At 43.2% G+C, this 10,154-nt stretch overlaps 1 protein-coding gene across 1 annotated transcript in view; it reads right to left on the reverse strand.

The window, feature by feature from the left end:
- LOC121292393 (proto-oncogene c-Fos-like) overlaps window positions 1-9,238 on the reverse strand; it is a 10,942-nt gene extending 1,704 nt beyond the window's left edge. The window contains exon 1 of the mRNA XM_041214242.1: window positions 9,204-9,238. Within this exon, the coding sequence (XP_041070176.1) occupies window positions 9,204-9,238 (35 nt within the window). The remainder of the gene's footprint in view (window positions 1-9,203) is intronic.
- Between the last annotated feature and the right edge of the window lie 916 nt (window positions 9,239-10,154).

Genomic DNA, 10,154 nt, shown 5'->3' on the forward strand with positions numbered 1-10,154 from the left:
AGCTCCTGACCTCATTACAGCCTTGGTTCAAACATGGACAAAAGAGCTGAGCTCCTGAGGTGAGGTGAGAGTGACTGCCCTTGACATCAAGGCCGCATTTGACTGAGTGTGGCATCAAGGAGCCCTACAAAACTGGAGTCAATGGGAATCAGGGGGAAAACTCTCCACTGGATGGAGACATACCCAGCACAAAGGAAGATGGTTGTGGTTGTTGGAGGTCAGTCATCTCAGCTCAGGACATCACTGCAGGAGTTCCTCAGGTAGTGTCCTCGGCCCAACCATCATCAGCTGCCTTCATCGATGACCTTCCTTCCATCATAAGGTCAGAAGTGGGGATGTTCACTGATGATTGCACAATGTTCAGCACCATTCGCAACTCCTCAGATACTGAAGCAGTCCATGTCCAAATGCAGCAAGACCTGAACAATATTCAGGCTTGGACTGATAAGTTGCAAGTAATATTCGCGCCACACAAGTTCCAGGGAATGACCGTCTCCACAAGAGAGAGTCTAGCCATCACCCCTTGACATTCAATGGCATTATCATCACTCAATCCCCCACTATCAACATCCTGGGGGTTACTATTGACCAGAAACTGAAATGGACCAGCCACGTAAATACTATGGCTACAAGTGTGGGTCAGAGGCTGGGAATCCTGTGGCAAGTAAACTCCCTTAAGTGTTGTGGGAGCTGCATTCATCCAAGCAAGTGGGGAGTATTCCATCACACTCCTGACTTGTGCCTTGTAGATGGTGGATAGACTTTGGGGAGTCAGAGGTGAGTTAATCTCAAGGGGAGATGGTTGGATTCTCTCTTGTTGGAGTTGGTCATTGTTTGGCACTTGTGTGATGTGGAATGTTACTTGCCACTTATCTGTCCAGGGGAGAATTAGAAGCAGGTGGTGGTGGGTGGTGTTCAGTGAAATGCCCAAGGTTCAGTACCAGGGCAATTATAGTTTTGATAAATGCTAATGAGTTGGACTTGGGGGATTACAGGACACAACCTTGAAATTGGAAGATGACACAACTAAGTGTAATAAATTGTGAGGATGACAATAGACTTCAAGAGGATATGATAAACTGGTGGAATGGATGGACACGTGGTAGATGTAACTTAATGTAGAAAAGTGAGAGGTGATATATTTTGGAAGGAAGATGGAAGAGAGACAATAACAGCCAAATACAAGTGAAATGTAGAATTTTAAAAGAGAGGCAAGAACAGAAAGGAGCTGAGGGTGATTGTGGTGCCAACCTTTGAAGCTGACAGAACAGGTTAACAAACAGTAAATGTAACACATGGAATCCTGGACATTCTAAATCGAAGCAGACGATAGCATCTCCTGGACTTACTCAAGGGGTGGGATGAGCTGGGGTGGGGTGGAGTGGGAGGGGTTCCCGGAAAATTGGAAGTCTTTACTGTAGCTGTTAACTCTGCTTCCACATTAAACATTCCTATTGAAGGCTCCCCTGATGACAGCCCCCACCAGCCGGCTGAATCCTCTCTATTTAAAGGGACTGGCGCAAGGGTAAGAATGGCTTCATTAGAGAAATGGGTGAGAGCACTGGAATAATGGTGGGAGGATAAACGAGTGGCAGCAGCACTAGAGAGAGAGACAGCGAGCGCACAGTGAGCCTAGTCTGGCGTGGGGTAATTCAGAGGCAACTGGCCAGATTGAGAAGAAAATCAAAGTGTGACATTGCTAGTGCTGCTCCAGGGGGTTTAAACTAGATTTGCAGGGGGAGGGAAACCAGACTGTTAGAGCAGATAGTGAGGTGGAGGAGGATAAAGGTCAAGCGAGGAATGCGTGTATGGACAGAAATCAAAGGTTTGTACGTGATAGAAATGTTCTCAGGTGCATCTATTTCAACGCAAGGAGTATTGTCGGAAAGGTAGATGAGCTCAGGTCATGGATTGGTACGTGGGATTACGACATTATTGCTATTAGTGAGACTTGGTTGCAGGAGGGGCAGGACTGGGCAGCTCAATGTTCCGGGGTTCCGTTGTTTCAGATGTGATAGAGGGGGAGGGATGAAAGGGGGGAGGAGTGACATTACTAGTCAGGGAAAATATCACAGCTGTGCGTAAGCAGGACAGCCCGAAGGGCTCATCTACAGAGGCCATATGGGTGGAGCTGGGGAATGGGAAAGGTGTGACCACACTAATAGGGTTGTATTATAGACCACCCAATTGTCAAAGAGAATTGGAGGAGCAAATCTGTAGAGAGATAGCAGACCGATGTAAGAAACAGAAAGTTGTGATAGTAGGGAGATTTTAACTTTCCACATATTGACTGGGATTCCCATACTGTAAAAGGGCTGGATGGCTTGGAGTTTGTCAAATGTGTTCAGGAAAGTTTTCTAAATCAATATATAGAGGTACCAACGAGAGGGATGCAAGTACTTGATCTCCTATTAGGGAACCAGACAGGTCAGGTGACAGAAGTAATGTGTAGGTGAACATTTTGGGTCCAGTGACCACAATGTCATTAGTTTTAAGCTAATTATGGATAAGGATGGGTCTGGTCCTCGAGTTGAGATTCTAAATTGGAGAAAGGCCAATTTTGTGGAAATGAAAAAGGATCTAGGAAGAGTGAATTGGGATAAGTTGTTTTCTGGCAAGGATGTGTTCAGTAAGTGGAATGCATTCAAAGGCGAAATTTTGAGAGTGCAGAGTTTGCATGTTCCTGTCAGGATTAAAGGCAAAGTTAACAAGCATAGGGAACCTTGGTTTTCAAGGGATATTGGCGATCTGGTTAAGAAGAAGACAGAGGTGTATAGCAGGTATAGGTAACAAGGAGCAAATGAGGTACTTGTAGAGTATAGAAAATGTAAGAAAATACTAAAGAAGGAAATCAGGAAGGCAAAAAGAAGACATGAGGTTGCTTTGGCAGATAATGTGAAGGTAAACCCAAAGGGTTTCTACAAGTATATTAAGAGTAAAAGGATAATAAGGAACACAATTGGTCCCCTTGAAGATCAGAGTGGTCGTCTATGTGTGGAGCCTCATGAAATGGGGGGAGATCTTAAACAGTTTTTTTTGCATCAGTATTTACTCGGAAACTGGCATAGTGTATAAGGAAGGAAGGGAAACAAGCAGTAGTGTCATGGAACATATAGAGATTAAAGAGGATTAAAGCTTGCTGCCTTACAGCGAATAAAAGTAGATAAATCCCCCGGGCCTAACATAATATTCCCTTGGACCTTGAGGGAGACTAGTGTAGAAATTGCAGGGGCCCTGGCAGAAATATTTAAAATGTCCTTGGAGTTTGTCAATGTGTTCAGGAAAGTTTTCTAAATCAATATATAGAGGTACCAACGAGAGGGGATGCAATACTTGATCTCCTATTAGGGAACCAGACAGGTCAGGTGACAGAAGTATGTGTAGGCGAACATTTTGGGTCCAGTGACCACAATGTCATTAGTTTTAAGTTAATTATGGATAAGGATAGGTCTGGTCCTCAAGTTGAGATTGCCAGAGGATTGGAGGGTAGCTCATGTTGTTCCGTGTTTAAAAAAGGCTCCAAGAATAAACCAGGTAATTACAGGCCAGTGAGACTGACGTCAGTAGTAGGTAAATTATTGGAAGGTGTTCTGCCAAGGGCTGATTAAGGATAGTCAGCATGGCTTCGTGCATGGTAGGTCGTGTTTAATGAACCTTGTAGAGTCTTTCGAGGAGTTTACCAAGAAAGTAGATGAAGGACAGGCTGTGGATGTTGTCTACATGGACTTTAGTAAGGCCTTTGACAAGGTCCCACATGGGAGGTTAGTTCAGAAGGTTCAGACACTTGGTATCCATGGAGAGGTTGTAAACTGGATTGGAAATTGGCTGTGTGGGAGAAGACAGAGTGGTAGTGGATGATTGCTTCTCAGACTGGAAGTCTGTGACTAGTGTTGCAGATCCTCAGGGATCTGTGCTGGGACCATTGTTGTTTGTTGTCTATGTCAATGATTTGGATGATAATGTGGTAAATTGGATCAGCAAGTTTGCTGATGACACTAACATTGGAGGCGTTGTGGATAGCGAGGAAGGCTTTCAAAGCTTGCAGAGAGATCTGGACCAACTGGAAAAATGGGCCAGAAAACGGCAGATAGAATTTAATGCAGAAAAGTGAGGTGTTGCATTTTGGAAGGTCAAACCAAGGTAGGACATACACAGTAAATGGTAGGGCACTGAGGAGTGTGGAGGAACAAAGGGATCTGGGAGTTCAGATACATAATTCCCTGAAAGTGGCATCATAGGTAGACATGATTGTAAAGAAAGATTTTGACATACTGGCCTTCATAAATCAAAGTATTGAGATGTTATGGTGAGGTTGTATAAGACATTGGTGAGGCCAACTTTAGAGTATTGTGTGCAGTTCTTGTTGCCTAACTACAGGAAGGATATCAGTAAGATTGAAAGAGTGCAGAGAAGATTTACTAGGATGTTGCCGGGTCTTAAGGAGTTGGGTTACGGGGAGAGATTGAACAGGTTAGGACTTTATTCCTTGGAGCGTAGAAGGATGAGGGGAGATTTGATAGAAGTTTACAAAATTATGAGGGGTATAGACAGAGTAAATGCGAGTAGACTCTTTCCACTTAGAGATAACACGAGAGGACATGGCTTTAGGGTGAAAGGGGAAAAGTTTAGGGGGAACATTAGGGGGAACTTCTTCACTCAGAGAGTGGTGAGAGTGTGGAACAAGCTACCATCTGACATGGTAAATGCAGGCTCCCTCAAGTTTTAAGAATAAATTGGATAGATACATGGATGGGAGAGGTCTGGAGGGTTATGGGCTAGGTGCAGGTCAATGGGATTAGCGGAATAATATTTCAGCACAGAATAGAAGGGCTGAATGGCCTGTTTTAAGTGCTGTAGTGTTCTATGGTTCTATCTCCGGGAAGCTGCTAATTGGTTGGTAAGTAGTTTTCTTCTCTAAATCAGAGCATTTCTTCAAATTAGGGAAATCAAAAATTTCAATTGAGGCAAGTATAACAGTAAGCGAATGAACAGGACTATCATCAGACCTAAAGGCATGAATTTAAATTCATGACTTAAACAAGCTACTAATCCTGTTAGAGAGAGAATAACGGGTTTTTTTGTACATCAGGACTGAGATCTGCTGCTTGCAAATCCGGCCCCATCTGGTAAGTTCAGTATGCTTCATATATCTGGGGAGAACACACGTGGAGGACTGTCTCCAGCTGCTCCAGCTCCAGCCCCGGATTTCCGAGCTTGAGGAGTAGCTGGAGTCACTGTGAAGCATCAGGCGGAATGAGAGTTTCCTGGATCCAGGAGGTGGTCACCCCGCAGGCAGAGAGTTCAGGATAGTGGAGGGGTGGCCATCTGGAAGAGTAGAAAGAGGCAGGAAGTACAAGAGTCTTCAGGGTTGTGCCTCTCCCAGACAGATACTCAACATTGGAGACTGCTGCACGTGCCAAAACCCTGAAGGAGTGCAGTCCAGAGCATGGCACCAATGGGTAAGAGACTATACAGGAAGGAACAGCAAAGATAGAAATACAGTCATTATAGGAGATTCCATAGGCAGGGGAACAGACAGGCATTTCTGTAACTGTCATTGTGAATCCATGTGGTGTGTTGCATCTCTGATGCCTGGGTAAAGGGCGTTATGGAGAGCTGGAAAGGAGTCAGCCAGAAGTGGTACATGTTGGTACCAACAACAGAGGGCAGGCTTCGAGATCCTGCTATCAGATTTTCAAGACTCAGGGTGGAAGTTAAAAAGTAGGAAATCGAGGATAGTGATCTCCAAATTACTCCCAGTGCCACAGGCTAGCAAGTGTAGAAATAGGAAGATCGGGTGGGGCAATCTGTGGTTTTGAGGCATGGAGCAGGAGGAAGAGCTTGGGACATTGGGAACAATTCTGGGATAGGAGGGTGCTTATTCACAAAGGGACAGGTTGCATCTCAACAGGACTGGGACCAATGTCCTCGTGGGGGAGTTCACTAGGGTGGTTAGGGAGGGTTTTAACTAAATTGGCAGGGCAATGGCACCAGGGTGTAGAAGAAAAGAGGAATAAGGTGAAATAAGGAGGGAGAGTGTGTTGGACAGTACAAGGGAAGGAAGCAGTACTATGTTAGATACTGGCAGAGTAAGAAGGACCATGAGGAATACAAAGACAGCTTTACAATGCGTGTATATAAACACACACAGTGCAGCGAATAAGGTGGGTGAGCTACAAGCGCAAAAAGCCGTGTGGGAATATGATGTTGTAGCAAGAATAGAAACACTGCTTAAAAATGATGAGAACTGGACACTTAATATTCACAGATACAAAAAGTGCTCAGAAAAGATAGAGGAGGAGGAAAGGGAGGAGGCCTCCGCCTATCGCTGGCCTTCTATCCAGCTTTACCTGTCCCACTGCCCCCCCTTCACCACACTTCTACTTCTCTTTAGTTCTGAAAGAGTGTCATATGGACTCAAAACTGTCTTTCTCTTTGATTGAGATAACTGTAGTGTAAAGGGACAGGTGGGCATGGAATTTCTAAAATGTGTTCAGCAGAACTTCCTTGCCCAGAATGTTCTTTGTCCAACTAGAAAGGAGGCATTGCTGGATCTGCTGCTGGGGAATGAGGTGGGCCAAGTGTCTGTGGGGGGAACACTTGGGTAAGAGTGATCATATCATAAATTTTTGGTTAATAATAGATAAGAGCTAGCAATAATCTAAAGTAGGTCTTCTAAATGGGAAGAAGGCTCATTTCAATGTGATGAGAAAGGGTCTAGCCAGGGAAACATATAACTAAAGGTTGACAGGAAAAACTGTAACAATGAGTGATATTTAAGGAAGAGATGTTTTAGGTACTGGCTAGGTACATTCCAACAAGGCTGAAAGGCAGGGGAACCAAAACCAGAGCTGCTTAGATGAGAGGGAACTAGAGATTACGATGAAACAAAAAAAAAAAGAGGGTGTATAATGGACATCAGGTGAATTCTTCTCACTGGAACCAGGTCAAATACATTAGGCTGAGAAAGGAGATGAAGAGAAAATAAGACTGGGCAAAGAGAGAGTCTGAATAAAATGGCAGTCAGCACGAAAGGGAACGCACAAATCTTCTATTGGCTTGTAAACAGTAAGCAGGTGATAAGAGGTGGAGAGAGTCCTTTAGAGACAAAGAGGGTGATAAACACCTAGTGGGCAGGACTAGGCTAGAATACTTAATAATTTAAAAGCAGAACAGAAGAGTCATACAGACTCAAAACATTAACTCTGTTTCTCTCTCCACAGATGCTGTAAAACCTGCTGAGTTTTCCCAGCACTTTCTGTGTTTATTATATTTAATGAGTTTTCTGTATCGGTGTTTACTAAGGGAGAAAATGCTGACAAAAAGTCAGTTGAAGTGGAGATGGTGGAGGTAATAGGTGAGATGACAATGGAGAGTGAGGATATGCTAGAAAGGCTGCCTCTGCTTAGAGTTCCTGGTCCAGAGAGCTTGCATCCCAGGTAGCTAAAGGAAGTGGGGGTGGAGAGACTAGAAGGGCTTGTCATAGAAACATAGGAACTAGGAGCAGGAGTAGGCCATTCGGCCCTTCGAGCCTGTTCTGTCATTCAATATGATCATGGCTGATCCTCTATCTCAATGCCATATTCCCGCTTTCTCTCCATACCCCTTGATGCCTCTAATATCCAAAAAATTATCAATTTCTTTCTTGAATATACTCAGTGACCCGGCCTCCACAGCCACTGTGGTAGAGAATTCCACAGGTTGACCAGCCTCTGAGTGAAGAAATTTTTCCTCATTTCAGTCCTAAATAGCCCGCCCTGTATCCTGAGACTGTGACCCCTGGTTCTAGACTCCCCAACCAGGGGAAACATCCTCCCTGCATCCAGTCTGTCTAACCCTGTTAGAATTTTATACGTTTCAATCAGATCCCTTCTCATTCTTCTAAACTCTAGTGAATACAGGCCCAGTCGAACCAATCTCTCCTCATACGACAGTCCTGCCACCCCCGTATCAGCCTAGTGAACCTTCGCTGCACTCCCTCTATGGCAAGTATATCCTTTCTTAGGTAGGGAGACCAAAACCGTACACAATACTCCAGGTGTGGTCTCACCAAGGCCCTGTATAACTGCAGTAAAACATCCCTACTTCTGAACTCAAATCCTTTCGCAATGAAGGCCAACATCCCATTTGCCTAATTGCTGGCTGCACCTGTCTGTTTACTTTCATTGACTGGTTTACAAAGACACCTGGATCCCTTTGTACATCCACATTTCCCAATATATCATCATTTAAATAATCCTCTGCCTTTCTATTATTCACACTGAAGTATATAACTCCACATTTATCCACGTTATACTGCATCTGTCATGTGTTTGCCCCCCCCCCCCACACACACAACTTGTCTAAGTCACCCTGAAGCCTCCTTGCATCCTCCTCACAACTTAAAACCCCGTCCAGTTTTGTGTCTTCAGCAAAATTGGGAATATTACATTTGGTTTCCTCATCCAAGTCATTTATATATAGCATGAATAACTGGGGCTCCAAGCGCTGATCCCTGCGGTACACCACTAGTGCCAACTGGAAAAAGACCCATTTATTTCCACACTCTGTTTCCGGTCAGTCAACCAATTCTCAATCCATGCCAGTATATTACCCCCAATCCCATGTGCTTTAATTTTGCCCACTAGCCTCTTATGTGGGACCTTATCAAAAGCCTTCTTGAAATCCAAATACACCACATCCATTGTTACTCCCTTATCTATTGTACCAGTTACATCCTCAAAAAACTCCAGTAGATTAGTTAAGCATGATTTCCCTTCCATAAACCCATACTGACTGTGTCTAATCCCGTTAACGCTTTCCAAGTGTTCTGTTACTATATCTTTTATAATAGACTCCAGCATTTTCCCCACTACTGATGTTAGACTAACTGGTCTGTAATTCTCTGTTTTTTCTCTCCATCCTTTTTTAAATAGTGGGGTTACATTTGTCACCCTCCTATCTGCAGGAACTGCTCCAGAGTCTATAGAATTTTGGAAGATGACCACCAATGCATCCAATATTTCTATTTCCTTTAGTACCCTGGGATGTAGATTATCCGGCCCTGGGGATTTTTCAGCCTTTAACTCCATTAATTTCTCTAGCACCATTTTTTTTTACTAATACTGATTTTCTTCAATTCCTCCCTCTCACTAGACCCTTGATTCCCCAACAATTCTGGGAAATTATTTGTGTCCTCTTTTGTGAAGACACAATCAAAATACGTGTTCAATTCTTCTACCATTTCTTTGTTCTCCATTATAATTTCCCCCATTTCTGACTGTAAGGGACCTACATTTGTCTTCACTAATCTTTCTCTCTTTACATATTTATAGAAGCTTTTACAGTCAGTTTTTACATTCTCTGCAAGTTTACTCTCATACTCCATTTTCCTCTTCTCGATCAATCTTTTTGTCCACTGTTGCTGAATTCTAAACTGCTCCCAATCCTCAGGCTTGCTGCTTTTTCTGGCAATTTTATATATCTCCTCTTTGGATCTAATACTATCCCTAATTTCTTTTGTAATCCATGATTGAGCCATCTTTCCTGTTTTATTTTTGTACCAGACAGGAATGAGTAATTGTTGTAATTCATGCATAAGTTCCTTAAATATTAATCATTGCCTATCCACTGTCAGGGAGAAACTAAAAATGCTAAAAGAGAATACAGTAAGAATTTACCAAAAAACCCCTAAAATTCCAGGCAGACATGGCTGCTAAACATATTAAGAGTTAAAGATTACCAGATGAACATTGCACAGCCTTGAGAGTCAGACTGGAGACAAAAGAATGACATAAATTAGATTAAGTGAACTCCCCTCTCACATAGGGAAGAGGCAGATGGTTTTAGTTTAGATATGGGAAGATGAACAATGGACGAAGAGGGGGCTTTGATGAAACATAAAGAGTCTTGAGTTGTAAGAATCAAGGTCCTTGTGTACGTGTTTTAATTTTGATTGGATAATATAATTATGTATACATCGTTTAGAATAATTGGTTAGCAAAATGACATGTTTATGTACTCAATGGGATAGAGATAGTATGGAACTGATGTGTTGGTTACCAATTGGATGTATTCAAATGTACTGAAATGTGTTATAAAAAAAGTGCAAAAGTAGTGAAATGTAATCAATCCGGGAGCTGGGTCTTCATTCTTAGGAATGATTGCAGCTCCCT

Source organism: Carcharodon carcharias, chromosome 20, assembly GCF_017639515.1.
Source record: "Carcharodon carcharias isolate sCarCar2 chromosome 20, sCarCar2.pri, whole genome shotgun sequence".
Taxonomy (NCBI): Eukaryota; Metazoa; Chordata; class Chondrichthyes; order Lamniformes; family Lamnidae; genus Carcharodon; species Carcharodon carcharias.